Source organism: Cebus imitator, unplaced genomic scaffold (genome assembly GCF_001604975.1).
Source record: "Cebus imitator isolate Cc_AM_T3 unplaced genomic scaffold, Cebus_imitator-1.0 Scaffold572, whole genome shotgun sequence".
Lineage (NCBI taxonomy): Eukaryota > Metazoa > Chordata > Mammalia > Primates > Cebidae > Cebus > Cebus imitator.
The window spans coordinates 369,225-395,472 of record NW_016107887.1 but is presented as its reverse complement, the minus strand read 5'-3'; the positions used below and the strand labels follow the sequence as shown (position 1 = coordinate 395,472).

Here is a 26,248-nt window from a genome sequence, read left to right as displayed (position 1 = left end):
AAAAAAAAAAAAAAAAAAAAGAAAAAAGAAAAAAAAGAAAAATTGACTGAAAACAAATAATTGCTAATAGCTTTTCCCCTACAGAATAAAAAGCTAACACTGTCTGGTCAAGATAACTCAAACGAATGGCAGGTCATAGAAAATCAACACTTCAAGAGCAATGCTCAGAAAAATAGCTGAGATTATATACAACAGATTTGTCTACCTGTCTACAGTCTCCTTAGAATGAGGTAACTTAGTCAGTTCTATTTAGTGCAAGAATCCACGTCTTCTGTCATTTTCCTGTTAGAAAATACATAGCCTATTTGAATAGTTCTACTGACATGATAACATGAGGCAGTTTTTCCAACTGCTAGACAGTTTCAGTTGCGAGAAAAATCATTTCTCCAGTGAGCTCCAGTTGGCTAAGGCCATCGTGCTATTTACGCACTGAATGATGGCAAGTTTTAAAACATTTTTTTCTACCAAAAAGAAACTACATAAATAATTCCCTAAAGAAGAATTTGATAACAAGAAAATATTTAGACCGCATATGAACTATTTAATATTGAAAATAAATCTCTTCATTTCTTCTACTGATCTGTAACTAAAACTAAAAATTAAATTGAGGCCAATTAAGAAGGAAGAATGACCTTGAAAAGCAAAATTTTTAATGACTTGAGGACCATGAAGATTGACTTAGCCAGTTCTTAGCTCTGATGAATGATACTAACAGCACTACCAAGTTTTTACTTAGATTAGTAGCACAAATAATAATAAAATGATTAATTTGAGTTATACCTTTCGACTTATTACCTAAAGAATGTGGTACCCTAAGAATGCATTAACTAAAAGATAATGAACTATATATTATGGGAGAAAAGACTGCCCAATTAATGTTATATAAGTATCTCTTCTAGACAGAGACAACAATTTACAGAGAATTCAAGTTTCCCACAAAACTTTCTCCACTAGGAAAGATAATTTTATGATTTTATTGTCATCACTGGACCACCATATTCTTTAGATACAGATGGTAGCATAAGAAAAAAAAATGGCTGAACCTCAGTCACACCTGGGAAAGCCAAGCATATTTTCATTAGTCTCTGGTCTCAATTGTTTAATTGTAACAGCCTATTGAAGTCAAGACAACACAGACCAAATCTGGAGACATAATATCATATTGTAGTCTACCTAAATATAGTGCAGAGGGACATTTGGGGAGTAAACATAAGGGCGATTTAAACAGCAAGGTAAGACAGGTAGAGAAAATAAACTGCAAACTTCTTATGTTCCAAAGTATTTAAAGGAAATGAGGAACTAGAAAACTTCAGTGACAAGGAAGAAGTGTGGGAGATTCTTGATCATTTAAAAAAAATATAATAGCAATTATGTTTTGATGTCTTCCTAGGAACGAGGTAACCATTAAGGGAAAAAAGCACGCCGTGGTATTTTCATTTCATTTTAAGACCTTGGTGTCAGCACTCCTCAGGACAAAAGCTTCCTGGTTTGTATTGTTAGTGATCCCAAAGAGTTAGGCTTCTTGTAGACAAACAGAGCACGTGTGCCCCTTTCTGGTCCAAACACTGGCTCTTTCCTAAAAATTCCGGCAACTACTTTGAGTGGGGGCATGAGTAACTTCCAGCCCATGTGAGGGGGTCACTAAAGCCACCATGCAGACTTCTAAAGGCTCTGGTCAGACGGTGAAGTATTATCTAAAGATCCCAAAACAAAGCAGTTTCTCTCTCTTTTTTTTTTTTTTTTGAGATGGAGTCTTGCTCTGTCGCTCGCTCAGGCTGGAGTGCAATGGCGTGCCCTTGGCTCACCGCAACCTCTGCCTCCTGGGTTCAGGCAATTCTCCTGCCTCAGCCTCCCAAGTAGCTGGGATTACACGTGTGCACCACCACGCCCGGATAAATTTTGTATTTTTAAGTACAGACTGGGTTTCACCGTGTTGGTCAGGCTGGTCTTGAATCCCTGACTTTGTGATCTGCCCACCTCAGCCTCCCAAAGTGCTGGGATTACAGGTGTGAGCCACCGTGCCTGGCTAGTATTTGGTATTTGGTCATCTAAGTCTTTTTAAGTCACTGCCTCAGCTTCTAGAAGGTCAATGTTTGCATGCTGCCAACAAGAGTATGAAATGTTGATCCAATTTTAGCTCCCAGGTTCTAAATCACAGTCCTTCAGAGCAGCATTTGGCTTCAAACATGATAGCAACTATGTTTAGAATGACCACTTGGTTGAAAAACTGCCAGAGACTTGGTGTAACTGACTATTACAAGTTTGCTTAGATGACCAAATACCTTCAGGTTCTATCACTTGCAGAACAGGTAATGAGCTGGATTTTATGTAACATGGGTTCTATGTAAAACACTACTAAATGCAAGCTTTTAGTTGAGGGTACTATTAGGGACTAGTGAGTGTTCAGAGGTACAAGAACCACAGAGAACACTCAGCACACACCACTCATCTTACCACCACAGAAGACGGTTATAAGATTATACAGTTACAATTTGAGTGAGGACTAAAACCCATGGTTCTTGATACTCAATATTCTTTTTTGTTACTTAGCTTAGTCTAAAAATTTAGAAATAGGCTGCACTGCAACTAAGGTGCTTTAGTTTCTTTACTTCTGTGGAAAGTAAAGGAGTGTCCTTACCTTGGAGACAGACCCCCATGGGAACAGTTGGTGGGTGAGGTCAGGGGGCTGGTCCTGCTGCTGGTGTGTCGGGAGGGTGTCCGGCCAATCGTATTGCTTGGAGAGCCCTGAGGTGAAGCAGAATAGGCATCGTTGTTCAAGGGCTGTATATAGAATATTGCTCTATTCTTCCCTTGGTCTTTTAACCCACATGTAAATAAATGGGTAGAATCTGCCCAGAATGGTATTTTATTTTTCAGGATCATAAGGCCAATTTTAAGTGCATATGAACCAAAAATGAATAATCATCATACAGGCACTCCTGGAGTCGAATGATTGATGTTGGTTGTGCTAGAATGAAAGACACAACTGAGAGTTTGCATCTTTACAGTGTTGAAAAATAAGACCAACTCAGTGAATGAATGACTAATTGGATAACCTAGTGAAAATGTAGATGAACAACCTAAGAAAAAAGGTTATACTTAAATACCAGATTCATTCACTTACTGGGCTTATGATGGCCCCATCCTCCGGATGCTCAACATTTACTGAAAGAGGACAAGGAACTGGGCTATTCCATTAGAGCAGGTTCTAGGTAAGGGCTACAGAGAGTCACAGAAATCATACAGACACCAACCATGACCAGAGCACTCACCACACTGGTGTTACTGGAATTCTTGAGGTGGTTATGCAGGAGTTTGGTGGCACCATCCTGGAATGTTTTTGGCAAGGCACCAAGTAACATGGTAAATTCAGGAGTATTCAATTCAAACAGAGAGATTAGCACAATTTGTGCTGCCTAGAAAAAAGGAACCATGATTAATTTATATAATGTACAATAGTGGTCCTTCATCAAAATGTTGATTTAAAATTGTTTTTTAAAAAATATTTTTATAAGTAAAATCATTAATAAGAGGGCATTCTAGGCATCAAAAACAAAAAGCATCTGAAGAAAATATTGTCAATCGTTAAGTAGTCTGACTTCAACCTGGAAAATAAACCCTGGCTTCATTTTAATGCCCTGGCCTTGGAATTCCACAGCATATTAATAATAAATTCCGAGAACTTTTCTTTTGTTGGACTGTACTAGGAAGGAAGCTGGTAAATGGGTAAATGAAACAAAAAAATCTTTTAAATGTTTAAGATTGATCCTACTTTAATAATTCAGAACTGAACAGGGACCTCGGTGTACCCTGAAAGCACAAATTTTCAAACAGGCTGCATTAGGTTATCTTGAGAAGCCACACTCCTCTTTACTAAGAAACACTAGAAAAAGAGTGTAAATACCTCTGAAAAACTTCTACTTTTATACCTATAAGCCAAGGAGAGAGAGTTCTGAGAAGCAAACTGGACTTCAAAGGAGTCAACATTAAAAACGTGCTCTTCAGCCTTTTGGAAAATGTTCTACTTTCGTTTATTAATTGAGTCAACACACTGCAAGCCTGCTTGTAATGACTGTGGTAGCGAGGTAGGCAAAGCCATGAGCTGAAACAACAGTGGTCAGTGAGACTCAGGCTTCTGGCAAGTGATGTGCTTTCTATAGATTTAGTAGCAGGCAATCCGAGCCTAAAGCACAATGCCTGAGGAATTAATTACAATAGTTTTGATTTACAAAAGCTAAGCCAAAAAAGTTTTAGCAAATACTAATTGGCATTTCTTATTAATTTCTAAGAGTCAAGAAAAAGAAAAAGACACAAAAAACTGTTTCGGTGAATAGAATCACCTCTTTACCATTTTTAACCATAAAGACTTTACAAACATAGTCTTTCCAAGGACTGTAATTTTTAAAATTGTGGTAATTATTCAGGATTTTTTTCCATGACATAGAATATTACACAAAAATGTGCTTGCAGAGTTTTGGAATTAAACAACACAAAGTATTTCAATGCTTTTACAATGTTAAAATTAGTGATAGGTCCAGTTAGGACAAAAGTACTATTCTATTCATGGAGAAGGAAAAGAAATCCAAAAACCCAAAGGTATTTAACCAAAAATAAGAATTGTTAATTTGAAAATATAATCAAAAATTACTTTAACATTTTGAAATCATTCATTAAGCACAGCATTGGGCAAAAGTACATTACTTTTTTCCCTTTAATTTCAAATACAGTCATTAAAATAGCTTTTCCACCCAAATTAAATCATAAGTGATCAAAATATTTTTATGACATGGGCAAAAAGCATTATCGACTGTACTAAAATATATTTTTCTATATTTCACTTTGGAAACATCTTAAATAAATAATCTGAAGGAATCTATTTCACCATCAATTTAATGTACTATTAATTTGATATGTATATTTGTATAATAGAACAATTTCCAAAACTCATGCAAAGTAACCTGTGTATTTTTTAAAAACATTGTATAGGTGTTAGAAAAAAACAATGCATGCAGAAAAATAATGTACTACAAGGAGAAAGAAAGCAGCAGCCTAAAATTGTAGCAGGAAAAACACATCAATGCCATCAAGTTAATTCAAAAGTACTGGCACTTAAATTTTGTTGATTGAAAATGGCATTTGAAAGTTATAAAATATATGACTGCATTCTTGAATAGTATGTTTTTTTTATGTGAAATGTGCCCCTGCCTTTATTTAAGAGACAATATTTCTTCCCAGAATGATGTTATCTAATGTCACAAGCTAACTTGAGGCTTTTCATGAAGCAAATTATAAACTTAGTAGCTTCCAAAATATAATCTTATTTTTTATTTTTTACTTTTTTTTTTTTTTTTAAAGACAGGGTTTCACCATGTTGGTCAGGCTGGTCTTGAACTCCCGACCTCAGGTGATCTGCCTACCTTGGCCTCCAAAGTGCTTGGATTACAGGTGTGAGCCACCACGCCCGGCCAAGTATAATCTTTTAAAAATAAGATCCAAGTTCTAGAAACTGGTAGAAAGTTTCATTTAAATATACATTTTTTAAAAAAAGGAGAGAGATGGAAGTCTTACTATGTTGCCCATGCTGGAGTGCAGTAACTATTTACAGGTCAATCATAGTAAACTGCAGCCTCAAATTCCTGTGCTCCAACTGATCCTACCGCCTCAGACTCTGGAGTAGCTGGGACTACAGGCATACATCACAGTGCCCGGCCCAAGTATCCAGTGTTTAAAGGATTTTATATCACAGTTTTACAAGAAATTAGACTGTTATGGTTTTCAAATATTTTATTTCCAACCTTCTGAATTCGTGATAGGTTAAAATATGGAATCCAAGCAAGAGGAAAACTGGGTTATATTTATCACTACCATCAATGATACGGTCTCATTAAACAAGCAATTCCAGATATGGAGCTAAGTTGGAGAGATGCATTTAGAAAAAGCCTGGGGCATCGCTCATGTTCACTAGTGACTCAAAAAGCGGAGTATGCCACTGTTCTTGTCTGCGTATCTGCGCTGTTGTCTTTGTAAGAGGCAAGACCATTAAGCAGCCGCATGAAATACTGACTACTACTGACATTTTCTAATGGGCAACCCTGGTGCAATTTATTTTAAGGTTCAATGGCAACTTAAAATGAAATGATTCTCACACACATCCTCACTGAAGAATTTTTTTTTTTTTTTTTAAAGATAGGGTTTCACCATGATGGCCAGGCTGGTTTGGAACTCCTGACCTCAGGTGATCCACCCACCTCGGCCTCCCAAAGTGCTAGGATTACAGGCATGAGCCACCACGCCCAGCCTCTCATTGAAGAATTTGAGGGGTGGAGTTTGTAAAAGGTTCTTCACATCTCACTGTTACTATCTGAAGAGAACTCCCAGGGACATCAACTGTCTTGAATGTTGTACACCTTATAGCAGAAAGGAATTCTTCCTAGCAGATCAGGGCAAAATAACGCTTTGCCAAATACTTCAGTGTTACCAATAATTTGGGAAAACAAAGTTTAAGAGGAAAAGCGGAGTTTTCCAATTTATTAAACAACTCACTGTTCCCTTCATACTGTCATTAAAAATTGCTTCATAAAGACACCAAAGAGAATCTATTTCAAAACTGTCAGACATTTCTCATCTGGTATCTCTCTCTCTTTTTTTTCTTTTTTTTAAGAGATAGGGTCACACTATGTTGCCTAGGCTGGAGTACAGTGGCTATTCCCAGGCGTGATCACTGTGCACTGCAGCCTTGAAAATCCTGCAATTCTCCTGCCTCAGCCTCCCAGGTAGCTGGGACTACAGGCATGTGCCACTGTGCCAGCCTACTATCTCTCCTTTTTACTCTTCTGTTAAAATATGGTATTTGTTGACACAAACATGGCTATTCCACTGAGAATGTAGTTAATCATAAAACACACCACCATTGACACAGGCACACATATACACACTCATATAGTATTAATTTTAGGTTTCTCAAAAGCTTCCCAGTGCCTTCTCAAGGGCAGCTGGTATTAATAATCTAAAAAGCAAACAGTGAAGTGTGCTGTTTGAAATTAGTACACAGTTTTCAATCTACCTGTTTACAACTTTCTTCCAAGTTTCCTTCTCCAGGCCCAGAGCAGGTTGAAGCTGACCTAGTGGGGAAATCCTCACCTACTCGACTACGCTGAAGCGAGGACTGGCAAACAGGAAAGGTGGGAGGATTGAATCAGAGAGAAGCAGAAAGTGCCTAACCATGGCAATCTGTTAGCTGTAAAAGCATTTGGCTTCTTAGATAAAGTCAGTGAGACACACGTGATTGAAAGCTAGGAAGAATCAGAATATTAACAGTAGCCACCAGTTTTAACCCTCAGTAGTATCATTAGGTCTTTTACTTAATAATCCTGAAAGTAGTATTCTTGCTTCAAGTGATGAAATGGAAGACGTCAAAACAAGACTTGAAAGAGGCCAGGTGCCGCGGCTCATGCCTGTAATCCCAGCACTTTGGGAGGCCGAGACAGGCAGATCACCTGAGGTAGGAGTTCGAGACCAGCCTGGCCAACATGGCGAAACCCCCATCTCTATTAAAATACAAAAATTAGCTGAGCATGGTGGCACGTGTCTCTGATCCCAGCTACCCAGGAGGCTGAGAGAGGAGAATCACTGGAACCCCAGAGGTGGAGGTTGCAGTGAGCCGAGATCATGTCACTGCACTCCAACCTGGGTGACAGAGCGAGATTCCATCTCAACAATAACAACAACAACAAAAGACTTGAAAAAGACTCATTCACAGTTAAGCTGAGATTCAGTTATTTGATAGTAAAACCCTTAGCTTTCAGAATAGAGGCATGCTGCCTTTATAATCATGTATTTTTAAAAAGTCAATTAGAAATCTTACCTTTTCAAGGCTATTTATATAGTAATACTTCTCCCTCCTCTAGCCAACAGCATCTTTATAATTCTAGGTTTCTTTGCCATGCCTTCACTGCCCACACTTCTTAAAACAAGGTTTGGTGGGCTAAATCTTTTGCTTCATTTGACAAAGAGAATCACATATAATAAGCAAACATACAGGCATTCTAAATTCCAAAATGTAAACATACAATTAAGTGGCAGAGGCAGAAATCAAATGGAGGTCAAACTCCAGAATCCACCTTTTTTCTATCAGTAATATATTTTATTACCTCACGTCAACAAGGTGCATTAAGAAAGGCTAGTGTACGTCTGCATAGTTACATCATACAACTAAACCAGCCGGGGTCCCACAATGAGGAAATGGAAGAGTTGACTTTTGGAATAAAGCAAGGCAGTTATAGACTGGGTTGGGCTTTTTCATCTTGTCCAAACCAGCCTCAGTGAGGTAAGCACACCTCACGGGTGACTGTGTTTTGGTTTTAAAAACATCTTAACAATTTAAGCACCCCTCCCACCACAATGTGAAACACCACGACATACTGAGCTAAGAAGAAAAACAAAATATTTAAAAAAGCTAAATTTAGTCAATGAATTTGGGCTATTATCAACTTGTATCTGTCTAAAATGCTTCAAAAGTGCTTTCACAAATATAGTTGTATGGACTTAGAGAGTGAATGATGTTGTCTGAAAAAGTCCTCAGGTACTGTTTACATAAAATATTCTCTAGAGATGAGTCTAACATGAGAATTTACTGTATACATTTCAGACTGGAGGGCTCTTCTGCATTTAGAATATAACCCTACCCTAAAACAATTAAAGCAGGACATTAACAGAACTTGGTTTAAGAACACAACATGCTTTAAAAATCACCAAGATATCCATAATCCCTGATATAACCTTAAAAAACTCTGGAAATGAAGGATGAGGCAGAACAAAGTTTATTATACAGACATGTATTTTACATTTAGTGTGTTAAATTAGCTAGATAGGAATGGTCCTAGTTTTATTTTTATACAGCTTTAAAATGGTAATGATAATTTTAGATCTCAGAACAGTGATACATAGTATATCACAATTTCTAAGTATTTTAATTTGCTTAGGCACTACATTCATTTTGACAATGCTTCAAGAACATCTCATATTCTTGGGTAAGGCAGCTGCATCACTTACAAAAGCAACTATATTTATAAATGTCCAATGGATAGTACATCAAAACAGGGAATTTAAATAAAAGTGAATATACCTCCAAAAAAGATTAATCTACAGTGTCCTAATGTAGAGTTTGAGGACATCTATTCTAATACTATGCTATGATATGCCTATTTGAATCAAATAGTAATGCTTTACTAGTCAGCGCTGAATGCCTACTGAAAGCCAAATAGTTTGAAGACACAAACATCTTGGATGATTAAAAAAAAAAAAAAGAAAATCTAGAGGGTGCCAGAATGCAGACATGCATCTGATAAGTAAGTTGAACCGTATCACAATTTGCAGAGATAGGTAAAAAAGCTCCCTCCTAAAATAAGAGCGAGGGAATTATCAAGTAACTACGAAGCCTTCTGCCAACCCACTAAAAGAGACACCAAAGCCCTGGCGGTCAAGACACTATGATGACCCCCAAGATTCTCCAAAATGTATTGTGCCCTATATAATCCCTCCCACCCTCAGAGTGAGCGGGACTTGTGAATATAATGGATATCATCCCATGATTGTGTTACATGGCAGAAGGGATTTTCAAAAATGCAATTTAGGCCCCTGATCAGTTGACTTTGAGTTAATCCAAAGGGAGATTATCCTGGGCGGGCCTGACCTAATCAGGCAAGTCCTTAAAAGGCATCAGAGAGATTCAAAATGAGAGAGATTCTATGGCTGGCTTTGTTTTAATTTCGCCTTTGTTTTTGAAGAAGAGTCTTGCCAAATGGTGAATTCTTGGCTGACAGCTTTTTGTCTTTCAGCCCTTTCAATGTCATCCACTCCCTTCTGTCCTCTGTGGTTTCTGATGAGAAATGAGCTTATAGTCTTATCGAGGATCCCGTGCATGGGATGAGTTGCCCCCTCCTGCTCTTTCAGGACTCTCTCTTTGGCTTTCAACAGTTAGATACGATGTGTCTGCGTAGTGGATCCTTTTATTAAAAAATCTTAGTTTGTTGGGCTGTTTCTTAGGCTACTTAGATGGGTAATGTTTTTCATCAAATTTGGGGAGCTTCTTAGATATTATTTCTTCATATATTCTACCAATGGCTTGAAACAAGCAAACTTCCTGGCAGCCTCTACTAGCTGAGAATGGCTCCCCGTTGATATTCAGCAAGAAAGCAGGCAGCTCAGCTCTACACCTGTAAGAGGCTGGAATCTGCCAAGAGCCAATGAGCTGGAAGAAGACCTCAGCCTCATATGAGACTGCAGATCCAAATGACATCTTGATATCAGTCTTTGAGACACTAATCAGAAGGCCCAGAGAACACACGCCAGATTCCTGATTTATTACTGTGAGATAATAGATCTGTCTTGTTTCAAGCTAAATAAGTAGAAGTTTGTTATACAATAGATAACAAATAAAGAAGTCAAAAGAAGGAAACTTTCAAAACTATAGTTTAAAAAATGATGGCTTCAAGTATCATTTGAAGTGAAATCATTTCCATATGGGTGTTTATCATTCATTAATTCATTCAAAATATCTATTAAAGCCTACTATGTTACTCCAGGTATATGCCAGGCACTGAGCATGCAGAGTGAGTAAAACATTCTCCTTACTGCTCAGCTTCCCAAACCCTCTGTTTCAGTCTATTTCACTGTTCCAGACAAACCTCATTTCTTACACATGACTACTGTCCCTCCCCTAAACTCATCACTTATGCAAACTGCATCCATATTCCACATCTGAGGATGAATCTTGTCTTCTCTAGGAAGCTTTCTATGATCAATACAGAGTGCACTGAGCTGACAATATACAGAAAACCAGGCAGGTATTCCATCAGTTTGAAGAAGGTGCCCAGGGTAACAGGGCCCTAACCACTAGAATGGGTTTAGAGGAAGCACAAGAACTCTAGGTACAAGGTAGGAGGGAGGTGGGGAAGATGCCAGGGAACAGAGAGGCCAAGCCTAGTCCTGAAGATACTATGAAGCAACACTGCGTAGCAAGGGAACTTGCAGCAACCAGATCAACACTGTATCAGCAGTGTGTATGTCTTGAGGTTCATTCCAGGGCCATGGCCCAAAATCCTGGGCCTTGTCTGCATGAAAAATCAGTCATGAGTGAAAGAAGCCCCAATCAAAAAAACAACAGAGTGTCTAGGCTCTACCCTATACCAACTAAATCAAATTACTTGGGAACAGAACTCAGAAATCGACATCGATTTTAATTGCAGCCAGGACTGTGAACTTAATCTAAATCTTCTCAAACTCCTCTGAAGATCAAGATCATTGTCCTAGAACCTGAGTGTAAGTTAGGTGTCAAGGTGAGGAGTTAAGCAGACCTCACAATGGGCAAGGAGAAGAAGGGGCAGGCATGGAAAGCAGCATGGCGGCAGAGACAAAGCTTTGTGAAGTAACACTGTATAATCCAAAATAACTGGAAACAAGTGTTGAAGCTCATTCAAACAGTAAATGAACGAAGTGATTTCTGGCAATAAATCTAATTTCCTATTTATATTTGGCTTGAGCTAGGATTAAAATAAATTGAGGTTTTTGGAGCCTCTGGCTGATAATTTGAAATTGTATGTAATGTTCTGATTAGAACAGTAAGGACAATAAGTCTTAGTTCAAATATTCTAATGTGCATGTCCACAGAGAGTAGGCATTAAGATCAAAGCTAGTTTGTCCCACACAGGCCCTAATTGAGGTAATATGTGAATCTAAAACATGTTTCAACCCATAGCAGGCAATACTTAAGTAACATTCCTTTGCAAAAGCACATACTCACATATCACATGCATACTTATGTGCCACATATTGGAAGATGTTTGCTCTTTTTAAAGAATCTATTACATCTTATTAAGCTTTTCAACCACATTTTACGATCAGGGACCCTGCAGCCAGCTAGCCCTAGATCTGCAATTTAATCTTTAAAGTACATATTACAAACTGATATAAGGAAAACAAACATCTGTGTAAAAGGCACTAATTTACTAGTGATTTCGTATTACAAAATACATAAAATAGATGCCTGTGAAAACCATAAGCCAATCGTGCAACATTTCAGATTTTCATTTTTATATTCAAAACTAGGCAGAGCCGGAGAGAGAAAAGGGCAACAGCAGAGCCTTAGTGACAAAAGTTTGTGGGTGGGTGGTGTGGTTTGCAAGTTTCTAAATACATTTCTCTAACACAAGCCCAGGAACAGTCTGTAATTACACATCAGCTCTCTTGGACATACCTTTCTCACGTCTGAACTCTTTGGTTCTGTTGTCCAGGTTATGATTCTAGAAACAGCAAGCCTTGTCTCACTAGAGTTTACAAAATCTGTTGGATCCATCTGTCTGGCCAGAGACTCAATATATTTCAGGATTGCAACTTTGACCTGAAAGAGCCAATAATTATAAACATTAAGTACACTTGATGAATCTTTGAAAAGAATTCTTATCAGGTACCAGAGAAAAGTAAACCCTGTTGAGGAGAACCTCCTTCTGTTCTCCTGGATTTGTTTCCACATGGAGCAACATCTAACAGGGGAAAAGCATGAAATGACTGATGGGTAAGTTAAGGGACAGGAAGGGGCACATGGCTCAGTCTCCTTCATTGTTAGGTGCCTGTAGAGAAGCATGCTCTGCTCCTCATCTATGCTGCAAGACACTTCCAGGGCAGGAGCCCACGGGATTTCTAGCTCTGCCACTGACCACAGGGCAGGTTCAACTCTAGTTCTGCCACACATTCTAAGCCATGTTCTATAAGGCAGCACTTTCAGTAATCCAGCTCATGTTCTGCCCTAACTTTACCATCAACTTCTCAACTAGTTCTGACCTCAGGAGAAAAAGGTAATTATTAGGCTCATCCTAAAACCTCCAAAAAGTTAATGATCTGAGAACAGACGATGACGTGACCTAATTCAAATTAACACACATCCTCCCTCAAATTTGGTCTTGTTACTATAGGTAAGATTTTCCATAACATGTAACAATTCACTTTCACATCTTAGAATGTTAGTATTAAATATTCCAATAAGATACCTATCTCTACACACTAGAATGTCTTAATTTTCTAGTTTAAATATTACTTGTGCAAAAGACTAGTACTGCCCAAATGTTGGTAAGGATGTAGGAAAACTAGAGCTCTCATACACTGCTGGTAGGAATACAATATGGTACAACCATTTTAGAAATTTCTTATAAAGCTAAACATATACCTACCCAATAAACCAGCAAATACACTGCTAGGTACTTAACCAAGAGAAACAGGAACATATCCACAAAGAGTCAAACAGGAATGTCACAGCAGATTTATTCACAATAGCTAAACATGAGTCAAGTATAAACAAAAGTAAATTTAAGCAAATTTGAGTTCCAGGGTTGAATTGTAATGACAAGTAATTACTGACCTTGAGGTTTGGAGTTTGAGTTTGATCCACAATAAATCTCATCAAAATGTTAAATTGTTGATCAAATGGAAAGGAGTCCCTAGGTTGGGGCGGGGGAAAAGTGCTCATTTTTAAAGAAATTTATTACAAAACAATATCAAACTATTTAACAAAAGCATACCATTATAGATTAATATATGTAAAACCCTGTTCACATTTTTAATAAATAGTGCTTTTCATTTTATGTAAAGTAATACATGTTATACAGAAAACCTGGAACAAGGAAAATCTTGTTTCAAATCCCCAAACATAAACTGAACTTACTCTGAACGGCTATTTAAAAAATTAAGACTAAGCAATAAACTAAGGAAGAAATTTCTACCTGCCTTTCTAGAGATTTGCTCATTTTCCCTCCAGCTACCTTTCTGGTTATTGATTAAACATAAAAATCACTTCTGATACCCAAATCTCATTTTTACATCCTGACTGGGCTGCTTACGGCTAACCCTGACTAAACTGTATTGTCATCCTTGGTCCTGGTCACTGCTTAGGGTCCCTGTATACCACAGAATAATGCCTGTGAGACGGCAACAAAACATGTCCCGTCCAGCTACAAATCACACACAGAAGCCTGGTGTCCCAGGAGCCCCTTCTCTTGATCCATTTCTTGCCTGTTACTGATCTTATTTCTTTTTTTTTTTTTTTTGAGACTGAGTTTTGCTCTTNCAATGGCGCAATCTCGGCTCACCGCAACCTCCGCCTCCTGAGTTCAGGCAATTCTCCTGCCTCAGCCTCCTGAGTAGCTGGGATTACAGGCATGCACCACCATGCCCAGCTAATTTTTTGTATTTTTTCTAGTAGAGACGGGGTTTCACCATGTTGACCAGGATGGTCTCGATCTCTTGACCTTGTGATCCACCCACCTGGGCCTCCCAAAGTGCTGGGATTACAGGCTTGAGCCACCGCGCCCGGCCTACTGATCTTATTTCTTGTGGTCATCATGCATCTGTGATCCAATCAAGTAACCCTCATGGGCTCTCAGCCAGAGAGTCAGTGCTCTTTCTGTTAAAATGCTGTAATTACTAGTATTAGTTTAAAATTGCACAATGGAGCCCCATGTGGATAATGGTGACATAATTTCCATATTCACAGGAAAGATAAATGCAAGGCAAATATCTACATTACTTTCTTTGGACTCTCTTAGAGATTTTTCCCAATCTACATAAATATAGTAAAATAAGTAAAGAAACAGGTTTGACTCTCTAAAATGAAGCAAATAGAATTGATTTGAAAAGTAAATAAATTCATACAACAAAAATAAAAAGCACATGGCACATATTAGGTACCAGTGTCATCATCCTTATAATTATTAATAAAAAGTAAACTTGATCCAATAGTACCCCTTCCTCCCACCGTCTAGTTGCATCTTGGAATCTTTGAAGATCACTTCGAGAAGGAAAACATACTTTAGTATAGATGATTTAAGTAACTATGTCAACAAACCACACACAAAATATCTCTCCCTTCTTCTGGCAGCATGGGGTGGATGGAGAATACATTTCAATAATGAGAATGTATCATCAGGAAACATGCCATTGTTAGGTACAGCCAAAGGAAAGGAAACTGAGGCAGATTAGCACTCAAGTCTATAAACCGAGAAGCAATTCTCAGCCATCACTAAAACCTCCTATTAATAGTCACTGACTGATTCTAGATCAGCTTAAAGAGCTATGCATCTCAACTGCTGAGAAAAAGAAGAGAATGTTAAAAATGCTTTAGGCACTCAGACCAAATCTACTGAGATTACGACTCTTAAAGGAAAACTAACAGGAGGTCACGACTGTATTCCTTAATCAACAAAGTTTAGGAATATAATCTTAATATTCCTACCATTCTCAAAAATGTAAGTGGATCTGGTCATTGGTACATTCACCCTAATTAAGCAATCTACAGGCCAAGCCTGGCTTACGTGTGTTTTATTTGGCCTTCATGGTATCTTAAAAAATTCTCAAATATGTTGCCCAAATCCACATTTCTGATCTTTCTTGAAAAGTCTGGTACTACTGAGCCCATGTCCCAACATGGCCACAAGTGGCCCCAGCCTATCAATAACCCTCCTCTCTACTCCACTTAATGATACCAGCTTATCAGCCTAGCCCCTCAGTCAATCTGGGCTACACCTTTATAATCCATTGGTATAATGGTGTACTGTAATGCTCCCTAACTCCACTAAAATTAACCATGCAAAGGAATGACGAAGTTTCCAAGCTTTACTGCAAATGTAGTATGTTACTTTAATTTTATTTATTTTATTATTACTTCTTTTTTATGGCCTCACCAACAGATGCAAGTACATTACTTTGAGTTCACTGAAAACCAGAAGGTAAATCTCTCTAGATAATAGAATTCTATAGCAATGCAATCACACAGATTGACAGGGTCAAGGGCCATAAGAAAACAGTTGGCATCATAGTGTAGAGGAACACATGCATACTTTGAAGTCAGAGTCAAGTAACAGCTGCATGCATAGGGATGGCCAGCAGGGCAGGATGTGCTATTGTGCTAGTCAAGGGAGCCAGAAAGAGAAGGTTCTAGGTTCTAGTGCTATCTGTACCACCCTCTGTCTCCACAGGACGTGAGGACACACACCCACAAGACAGCCTGCAACAACAGGAACAGACAACAGAGCAAACATCAGAAATCCTGGATTTTGGTTCCTAAACTGCCACTAACGCAAAATTAAGGCAAGGTGTCTGTTTCTCACTGATAAAATGAACATCACCTTTAAGGTCCTTCCATCTTGAAATTCTATAATAACTAGAATTATTTCAGTTTGTAGCAACTTATAAAAGTAATTGCCCTGATAATTTTATGAGTGATTTGGAAGTTATTTCTTTGTTCTTTAAAAAAGCTCACCAATTTGACATTCCCCCCTCCATCTTCCAACAAATCACAACCAAGACATTATTGTAAAGTGTCTTCTGAGATATTTTAATTCTTAAACTTGCACGCTGAGGACCCACAACTGCATAGACAATAGAGAAGAGTTTTCTAGACAGCAGCATGTAGTTTTTTCTAACTTTCCTGGGCTTCGGCAGCTTTTCTTTTCTCATAAAAGCTAGAAGTGTCACAACTACTGCAAATGTGCAAATCTCTGAGCCAATGTACTATCAATTTAGACTTTTCCACATGATACACTGATTAAAAACAAAAATCTCTAGTATGACTTGTAAGTTGAAGTAATAAAAATACTAAGGTCTTCAGAAAAATGTAAACAAATATTTTAAATGTTCTCTTTAAATGTTTTTTAATGAGAAGAGAGGTTCTAAAGTTTTACATTTGTTTATTATATATGTCTTAAATACAAAAGTAATATCAACACAAGGATGATATGGTATTTCATCTCATGGATTGCTGGGATATCAACAAATATGTCAACAAAAGAACATGAGAACTGAGTAACAGATATTCAAGTGTGTGACAAAGGCCATGGCAAAAAGTTACCTACAAGTACTGCAATATCAAAATGGACCTAACCCTTAAACACTTACCTGGTGACATCTAGAGCCTTCTGGACTTTTGCTTGCACAGATCCAAGTAAATCTGCTCCCATTTTCTTAAGTAATTGTGTGAGAAGAACAAAAAGCCAGTCTTGCAAGTCATCCTTATGAATTATTATAAAATCCACAAGAGTCTCCAAAAACATACTGAAAACCTAGACACAAATGAAAACCAAGTACTTCATATGTTGAATTCACAATTTCCTCCAAAGCCTACAAAACATTCAAAATGACCATGCGTGCTTTGCCCAGCCTCTTCTAACTTAGGTTAACCCTGTTAACGACTGTTCATAGCACAGAAGGAAAATGTAGTGCAGAAAACAAAGGAAAAAGAAATGGAACTTACTCTCTGTTGTGAATTCCACCGCAAACCAGGCCATGCAACAAAACAAATTCCATGTTAGTTGGCAGTGAATTAATACAATTTTCATGCGTTTTTTTTTTTTTTTTAAAGAAAACCTGAAAAGGCTACAAACGGATGAAATATTCTCTCCTCCCTCAATATAAGCCTTTAAAAGGCAGTACAGAGAGAAATTAACTATTTTAATCCTGAAGGTTTTCTTTCTTAAACAACAAATCCTCGTCCTAATGCTATTCTTATTCACTAACAGTCACCAAACGCTATTATAAAATGAGCTCATAAAAACAACTACTCACTATTGTGTAGCTGCTGCTTTTCACATCAGACATTTTGATGTATGCCTATTTCAGATATTATAAAGTAATAGATGATTACAGCTTAGAATAAAATATATTAACATAATTCTCACGCTGTTGTGTAATGATTTTTGCTTAGGTGAAATAAAGTCCATAGTGGAATACCTCTGAACCAATTTCAGAGAGAAAAGTAGCACTGAGTTTCCCTACCTGGTTTTTTTTTTTTTTTTAAAATATGGAACGCTTCACGAATTTGCGTGTCATCCTTGCGCAGGGGCCATGCTAATCTTCTCTGTACCATTCCAATTTTAGTATATGTGCTGCTGAAGCGAGCATGTTTTCCTACCTTGTTAATGAAACTTGTTCTACTTTCTAACCACCTCATTTCTAGCACAGCAACTATTCACCACCAGGGGCCGCCTGTGAGACAGCTCAGGAAAAAGGTCATTCAGCCCTAGCTATGGGATTCCTGGCTTAGCTTACAGGCAGCTAAAAAATAATAACTAAACTGAGACCTCCAAACTCACTGTACAACAGACTTCTGATGGAAACAAATTTCCTTCTTTATCCTCACATTCTGCTTCTGAATCGGCAATCTAGGGGTGACAGGTAACAGAAATTTATCAATGTCCTAAACCATCTAATAGCTCTTACGTTATAAATCTTAAGACTCTAATTATGCTTATGCATTAAATCTTACTGCTTTTAACACTACCGTAGAGAAAAATCTTGATAAATTTTATCTTTGGATATCTATGTGGCCTTTAGGCTCAGTCTTTCTTGGATTTTTATTGAGACTCATTCTGCTATCCAGGCTGGAGTGCACTAGCACATTCTCAGCTCACTGTAACCTCCACCTCCCAGGTTCAAGTGATTCTCCTGCCTCAGCCTCCTGAGTAGCTGGGATTACAGGCACATGCCACCATGCCCAGCTATTTTTTGTATTTTTAGTAGAGACAGGGTTTCACCATGTTGGCCAGGCTGGTCTTGAACTCTTGACCTCAAGTGATCTGCCCGCCTTGGCCTCCCAGAGTGCTGGGATTACAGGCATGAGCGCCTGGGGAATTTTTATTAATATTGTTAATGTTGACTTTGCTGTGAGGGTCATCGCAGAAAATTTAAGACATGCTTCAAGACTGATAGTGAGGAGAGCTGCTGTGGGAGGAGGGGAGGAGAACCCTTGCATTCGCTCCCCTTTGCTCTCATGAGCACCTCAAAATGCTGCAGCCATATCTTGCTTTCTGTATCCCTACCCCAGAGCAGTTACTCAGTAAATGTTAAATGACTGGGTGAACGAATGGGTGGATCAATGTTTCATATTTCAAGGATAATAACTGGCTGGACTTTCTGGCCATCACAGGTTTCTTTCTTCCGGCAAGACTTGAAGGAGACCATCTTTACTAGGAAAACTGTAGTTAATCCTGCATGTCAGCATTAAAGATCTGCTGCTTATTTACAGTTCTATCCATTTCTGTACTTCACCTCTGTCCTTTACCCCTTTCCCTGTATTTTCACCCCGCTCTCCACTTTTTTCCTTTAAAAGTATCTGATAGTCTCTAAGGGTCTTCTCCCAAATAATGGTATTTATTTAAAATCTAGACTCCAAGTAAACTTTTGTAAAGAGTCCCTCTCTCACCCTGGAAAGTGTTCTGTCCCGTACTCATTGGTGTTTCCCCCTCAGCTGGGACTCTCTTGTCAAAAAAAAAAAAAAGCATTCCTCGGGCTTAGTGTTCCCTTTGGCCCTCAGGAGGTATGGGCACCAGCTAAGTGATCACCACTCAGCAAGTTCTTGGGAACAGCAAAATCCTATTTTAAGAAATAACCTGGTTTTCCAATAAATCCATTAAATTAAATACTTTCATTTTTCTATCTTGTCCTATGAGGATATACTGATACAAAAATAATTATATATTTATTTTTCTTCATTACTCTAACATCAAAACGTGCATGACATTATAATATAATATTATACCCTAGCACCTACCTCACTGTTTGGCTAACGGGAGACATACAAAAATATAAGAAAGACCATCTGATTCTCTCCCTGATAACTCTTACTTGAAGCACACTTATTTAACTTTAAATTTTATGCACATTTAAGTTTCCAAGAATTCTGTTTTTAAAAGGTGTAACATAAACTAGTGCTGAAACTGGTGTTACTCTGTAAGGTCGGAACTGCCCCACAGGGAGTTCTCTCTCATTCTTGGGTAGTGTATCACACAGAGCACACAGGCATGCAGGGGGGAAGATAAGGCAGGCATGACTTCCAGACTTACCTTGCTATGAGGATCAGCAAACATCCGGGTGAAAATCTCACACAATCTTTTCAGTTCAACTCGACTAGAAGAAACAAAACAGAAATCAATGAATTTATTACTTTTATTATTTTTGAGACAGGGTCTCACTCTATCACCCCAGCTGGAGTGCAGTGGTGTAATCATAGCTCACTACAGCCCTGATTTCCCAAGCTCAAGTGATCCTCCCACCTGAGCCTCCCAAGTAGCTGGGACTACAGGTCCGCACCACCACGCCTGGCTAATTTTTTTGATCAGTCAACTATGTAAGCTTTACATAATTTATATCTACATAACAATGTCTTTTCACAAACTCTTATTTATGGCTAAACCAAACAGGAAGATAAAACAAGAGATTTGCTCTCATCTTAAGATGAGGAAACTGAGACTGAGTGGGGACAAGCTCATGTATCTGGAAGTGATAAAGTTATGCACCAAATCCTTTTCATTTTATCCCAGCTGTGTTTTCTACATGCCACAACTGAAAAGCAATGAAATAAACTTTAAAAAGCAGGTCTATCCTGCATTGTGATGAGAGGTAAAAACAAAAAAAGGGAAAAAACAGAACAGCATGTGTTTCAGGGTCAGACAGACCTGGATTTTAATCTCAGTTCTGCTGTAAATAAGGCACTTCGGGCTGGGCGCTGTGGCTCATACCTGTAATCCCAGTACTTTGGGAGGCCAAGGCAGGTGGATCACCTGAGGTCAGGAGTCTGAGACCAGCCTGGCCAATGTGATGAAACCCTGTCTCTACTGAAAATACAAAAATCAGTGGGGCATGGTGGCAGGTGCCTGTAATCCTAGTTACTCAGGAGGCTGAGGCAGGAGAATCTCTTGAACCTGGGAGGCAGAGGTTGCAGTGAGCCAAGATCATGCCATTGCACTTCAGCCTGGGAGATAAGCGAATCTCCATCTCAAAAATACATAAATAAGTAAGAAAGTACTCTGCTATCTTTAAGTCTGTGTTTTTCCTTATTGGTCAAACAGGATAAGGACTATGTCACGTGGTTGCTGAGAGAATGAAAATGGATAACACATTGTACCTTCTACTGTTCCTAGGACAAAGCAAACACTCATTTCACATTGGTGCCCTCTGCCTTTTCTGGTCCTTGACTACCACTGAGTCCCATGTTTAAAGTTTGAGAGAAAGGTCTTCTTTTCAGCAAATCATCCCTGAGTAATCACCCCCTTTTATGTGGATAAACAGTTGGTTCAAGGACCCGTCAATATTGTTAATAATGCAACCTAGATTAGAGTAATGCCAATCAACAGATTTCTAGAGATTATTCAATGGGTACTTGGTGAACACTAAGAATCTACAAAGTGGGACCACCAGGATTAAACATATTCTTGAGGAACAACAGCCATAAATCATCTTTTCTTTCTGACAGGTCACCAGAGTGTCACAGGATGCCTGCATCTCAGAAGGCACATGACAAAACTTCCTGTATCATCTTCACGAACAAACGAATAATGTGGGGCAGATTTGAGTACAGGAGGGTGGAGTCAGACTGTCTGAGGAGCCACTGTGAGGGCTGGGCGACTCATTAGCCAGTGCCCACTTCGCTTTCCAGAACCCAAGAGGAATTCCTATCTATGACAGCTAATTTACCTTACAAAAATTATCCAAAGGATAAAGTAGATTGCATTTCATGTATTCCAAGTTGCCCATTCCTTTTTTTTTTTTTCCTAATTTTTGTTGTTGTTGTTTTGTGTTTTTTTTTTTTTTTTTTTTTTTTTTTTTTTTTTTTTTTTTTTTTTTTTTTTTTTTTTTTAGTAGAGACAGGGTTTCACCATGCTGGCCAGGCTGGTCTCGAACTCCTGACCTTGTGATCCACCCACCTCGACCTCCCAAAGTGCTGGGATTACAGGTGTGAGCCACCACGCCTGGCTAGTTGCCCATTTCTTACTTCCCATTCACATCTCCTTTCTCTTGTTTTAACTTTCTCTGTAATTGAGAGTCATCTTATAATCAATGACATATTTGTACTGTCATGGCTTAACAGACAGCATTTATTAAAGGGCTATAAAAATAAGGGTGTCTATGGTGCCTTAGATTTGACAAAATATGGTATAACCATATACTTTTTTGGTATGTGTAATACATGCTTATTTTAGAAAATTTATGAAACAGAAACAAAGAAAAAAGCAAAAACAATCCATCTAAGAGACAATGCTGTTACTATTTTGAAGGGCTCCATTTTGTTATCTCCTTACTATGTACATTTATAAGCTACACATATGCACACGCATATCAAAATTTTCCAGACTGAGACTGAAACATTTTATCCAGGACCCTGAACCATACTAACCTGCAGAGTTGTTTTTTTGTTTTTTGTTCTACCTGAATTGCATACTGTACACCAAAATTTCTCAAGTAATATCTACTGGACAAATATGAAACATAAGAGAACAAAATACGTGGTCTGTTTTTTTTTTTTTAAGACAGGGTTTTGCTCTGCCACCCAGGCCGGAGCACAGTGGTATAATCATAAATCACTGCCAATTTCCAACTCCAGGGCTCATGTAATCCTCCTGCTTCAGCCTCCGAAGCAGCTGGGATTATAGATGCATGTCACCACATCCGGCTAATTTTTCACATTTTTTGTAGAGATGGGGTCTCCCTTTGTTGCCCAGGCTGTCTCGAGCTCCTGCGCTCAAGTGCTCCTCCTGCCCTGGCCTCTCAAAGTGCTGTGATTACAGGTATGAGCCACTGTATCCATCCTAAATGTTTTATCAACCTAATAAATTGTAGAATATATGCCACATGGGCTGGGCGCGGTGGCTCACGCCTATAATCCCAGCATTTTGGGAGGCCGAAGTGGGCAGATCACGAGGTCAGGAGTTTGAGACTAGCCTGGCTAACAATATGGTGAAACCCCATCTCTACTAAAAAATACAAAAGTTAGCCGGGTGTGGTGGTGCATGACAGTAGTGCCAGCTATTTGGGAGGCTGAGGTAGAAGAATCGCTTGAACCTGGGAGGTGGAGGCTGCAGTGGGCCACAATCGCACCACTGTACTCCAGCCTGAGCAACAGAGTGAGATTCCATCTCGAGAAAAAGAAAAAAAAAATATTTGCCAGATATTTCAAAGCCTCTGGATGGCAAGGACTAATGACTAAATGCCGGTTCCTGCAAGCGGACCTCTTGAAGACTGTTAATTATAGGGAATCCCTTTAAGCCCCTGAGGAGTCCAACAGGGGATTCAAACTTAGCTCATATTCTTGCTGTGGTCCTCACCTCAGTGTTCTTTGGCTCTTCAGTAGGTTCTGCAGGCCCAGAAGCCCTTCTTTCCTTTCTGACCAGTTTGAACTAGCACAGTGGTTGAGAACTTCTGCTACATCCTCGGTCTGCCGCAGATAATGGGGAATGCCACCATTCCTGGAGCCATACGAGCGCTCAGAGCAAACACTCGAGGCATCACTGTTGGCATCGTCGTCAGAATACATCCCATACGGCTCATACCTCCTCCTCACAGGCTTCTTCTGATAGGTCCAATGAGGGGTGGGAGTGATTGAGGACAAAATAGAAAGGTGAAATGACCGTGAGTCGTATCAAACAAAATCTACAACAAAGAGTTAAGTGTAAAAAGATACATGTACAGACACACTTTTCCTGTGCTTATAGATTAGGGAAATAAAAACAGAAAAGCAGTTTTCTGTTAGGTAAAATAACTAATAAGCAAAGCACTCTGTAGTAGAGGGGAAAGAGTGTGGCCTCTGGTAAAGTGTGTGGACTTTACAGGAAGACAGGCAGATCACAATCCTGGTGCCAACACTGACTGGGCTGTGTGACTTCTGAAAGCCTCCTAAGCACTTTGCTGCAGTTTCTCCATCTTTAAGACAACAACAGTTATGCCTATCATAATACAGGCTTGTTGTGAGGATTAAATAAAATTACATGTTAAATATTCCAGCTGGGCACCTGGAACACTGCAAATATGCGCAGCCAACAGCCCCTTCCCAGTCAAAAGCAATATATCCTGAGCACAGTCTATGGGCAAACTTTTTTGAATATTTATGTTTCCTATAAAAGCCAGAATTTGAAATGTCAGTGGCAGTGGTTCACATAAAAGAATTCCTAGGTCTTCTCCCTCTGTCGTGCAGGCTGGTTTTGAACTCCTGGCCACTTGCATTAAAGATTTAGGGTTTTCAAACACGAATAGGCTTCTTTTAAAGTAGACTATAATACCCACTTTATTCATTTTACCGACCCTGAATACAAAACTGTTATACCCATAAATATGACAGAACAGCAACTATATAGAATTTTAAAAAGCAAAACAAATAGCTATTGGCTTAAACCATACAAATACACTTCTCTAATAATATGGCGTATTATTATTAATCCAATTTTCTCAGGACTGCTCTGCCTTAAGCGCACCGTCATAACATAATTATTAATAGCATCCCCCTTTCACTCCCAAAAGCATTTTTGTTTGGATAACAAATTACATGGGCACATATAAACCAGACTCCTAAAATAAGAAAAGTGTTGATAAATCCATTCATGAAATCATGACGACGTAAGAATAGGCATAAATTGGGTTAATAAAATGAAACACTACTAGAAGCGGCAGCAGAGCTTGACATTTAAAATAAATACTGAAACAGATGTACATGAAAGGTGACTGACTCCACCATGACACAACAATGATGGTGAATCACTGTTACAATTCAACAAAATCATATAAACCAGAATTTCTATACTATACCATATTTTTTTGTTTTCACTAGCTTCTAAAAGAAATATACTTGCAACAGAAGCAATACAGTTGTAAAACAAAAGTTAAAGCACTGGTACCTTGCTCCTGGAGTCTCCTAACAGCTGTAGGCAGGAAAATATTGAAGGTTGGGGAAAAAGCATAGAGAATTATGTCAGAAGCATATGTAGGGATTGTTCTTGCAACAAAAGTATACAGCAAAACATATCTTAGCAAACCAAAAATACAGGTTAGCAAGCGTTTCATATCAAGCGAATAATAATAAAGAATGCTGTCAAAATGGCATTTTCTAACCCTCCTTCGCGTGTCAGAAGACCTTCTGGTAACTTGCTATAATTCTTTGCTAAAACTTTTCCCATACCAGTGAGGCAAATCTCTAAGGTCACCATTAATTCTACTATCTATTTCTCTGAGACATTCTGTCTGGCCCCGTGCGTCTATTCAGTGAGGCAAGGATTCTGTACCATTTCTGTGTTTTCTCTTCAGAAGCAGGTCACTTGGAGAGACTAAATAGTTTGGACAAAAAGTAACAAGGGCAGCATGAATCTAATGGGAGTTAGAGCTCAGAGAAAAGCTCAAGTCAAGCTGAGCCAAAGCTCAAACTCTCAAGTCCTATTCTGCCTCCTAGAACTTTACACACAGTCCCTTATGAGTTCTTTAAAGAACTAAGAAATTTCCTTGACTTAAGTGGAAGTCTCAACCAAGGGTTTCACATCCATCATTTCCCATTCCTTTGACCTCTACTTCCCAGGGTCTCTGAACAAATAAGAGCCAGATTCTAAATTCTGCAACTTGGAAGGACAAACAGCTTCAGAGAATTTTGTTCCAGCTCTTGACTTTTAAAGCCATGGTTAGAGCAGTTACCCTGAACTCTAGCACCTGCTAGAAAAAAGTCCTTCTATACATAAGGATGAGGAATACAGCTGGCCAGGCAGTTTACCTACAGGAAAAGCATTACGAGAGCAGCAAACTGCTTGCTCACAGACACCTGTCAAAGAACCTGACTGAGGAAGAATAAATGAAGGCAAGAGAAGAAGGAATGAAAACTGGAATCGCCATAGCCATAAACTATAGAACGGTGATCTGATAAAACATGGCTGGATTAAAAACTTCAGAGTCTAAAAGCAGAATATTACATACTTTTTTTCCTTACAAGAGAATAAATCTCAAAACAGCAAAAGCAAGGCCAATGATCAGAGAGTTCTAAAGAACACCCATTTCAAATGCTGAGCACATAAACTGGAATATGCAAGAGACCGTGTGACTAGCTGAAATGCATCTTTAAAAAGCACTTGGACCACAAGCTGATTCTACCAAGGAACTTTCTGGTATAACCAAAACATTAAAGGATCCATGATCATTTATGTTTTTCAGATATTACACTATAATGATGCAAAAACATATTCTACCATTGCTTCCCATCCTCAAAGAGTTAGGAAAAACAACATAAAATCATACAGACAAGGTAATGGAGTAAATGCAAGATTTTCAAACCTCAACCTCTATTACCTACTATTATGAAAAATGTCTAGGTTATGCCATCAAAATCTGTAAAGCAATAGAAGCAACAGAATGGAAAAAAAGAAGTGCATAATGGGTGCTCAGAACTGTCAATAGTTGTTTT

At 38.6% G+C, this 26,248-nt stretch overlaps 1 protein-coding gene and 1 non-coding gene across 26 annotated transcripts in view; both read right to left on the bottom strand.

The window, feature by feature from the left end:
• CLASP1 (cytoplasmic linker associated protein 1) overlaps positions 1 to 26,248 on the bottom strand; it is a 291,806-nt gene that overhangs the window by 40,484 nt on the left and 225,074 nt on the right. For 7 of the 25 annotated variants that reach the window (XM_017516071.2, XM_017516072.2, XM_037734059.1 and 4 more), the window contains 9 exons: positions 24,705 to 24,728; positions 23,142 to 23,386; positions 19,884 to 19,947; positions 19,296 to 19,298; positions 16,942 to 17,105; positions 13,412 to 13,490; positions 12,254 to 12,397; positions 3,273 to 3,416; positions 2,639 to 2,745 (listed from right to left, as the gene is read on the bottom strand). In XM_017516071.2, coding sequence (XP_017371560.1) covers positions 2,639 to 2,745; positions 3,273 to 3,416; positions 12,254 to 12,397; positions 13,412 to 13,490; positions 16,942 to 17,105; positions 19,296 to 19,298; positions 19,884 to 19,947; positions 23,142 to 23,386; positions 24,705 to 24,728 — 974 coding nt within the window. Of the gene's footprint in view, positions 1 to 2,638; positions 2,746 to 3,272; positions 3,417 to 7,063; positions 7,166 to 12,253; positions 12,398 to 13,411; positions 13,491 to 16,941; positions 17,106 to 17,296; positions 17,300 to 18,122; positions 18,204 to 19,295; positions 19,299 to 19,883; positions 19,948 to 23,141; positions 23,387 to 24,704; positions 24,729 to 26,248 lie in introns of all 25 variants that reach the window. The other 18 variants (XM_017516067.2, XM_037734063.1, XM_017516073.2 and 15 more) reach the window with 9 other exon arrangements.
• Positions 17,837 to 17,943, bottom strand: LOC119469101. Its single transcript, XR_005197922.1, has one exon. It is a non-coding gene; the product is annotated as a U6 spliceosomal RNA (small nuclear RNA).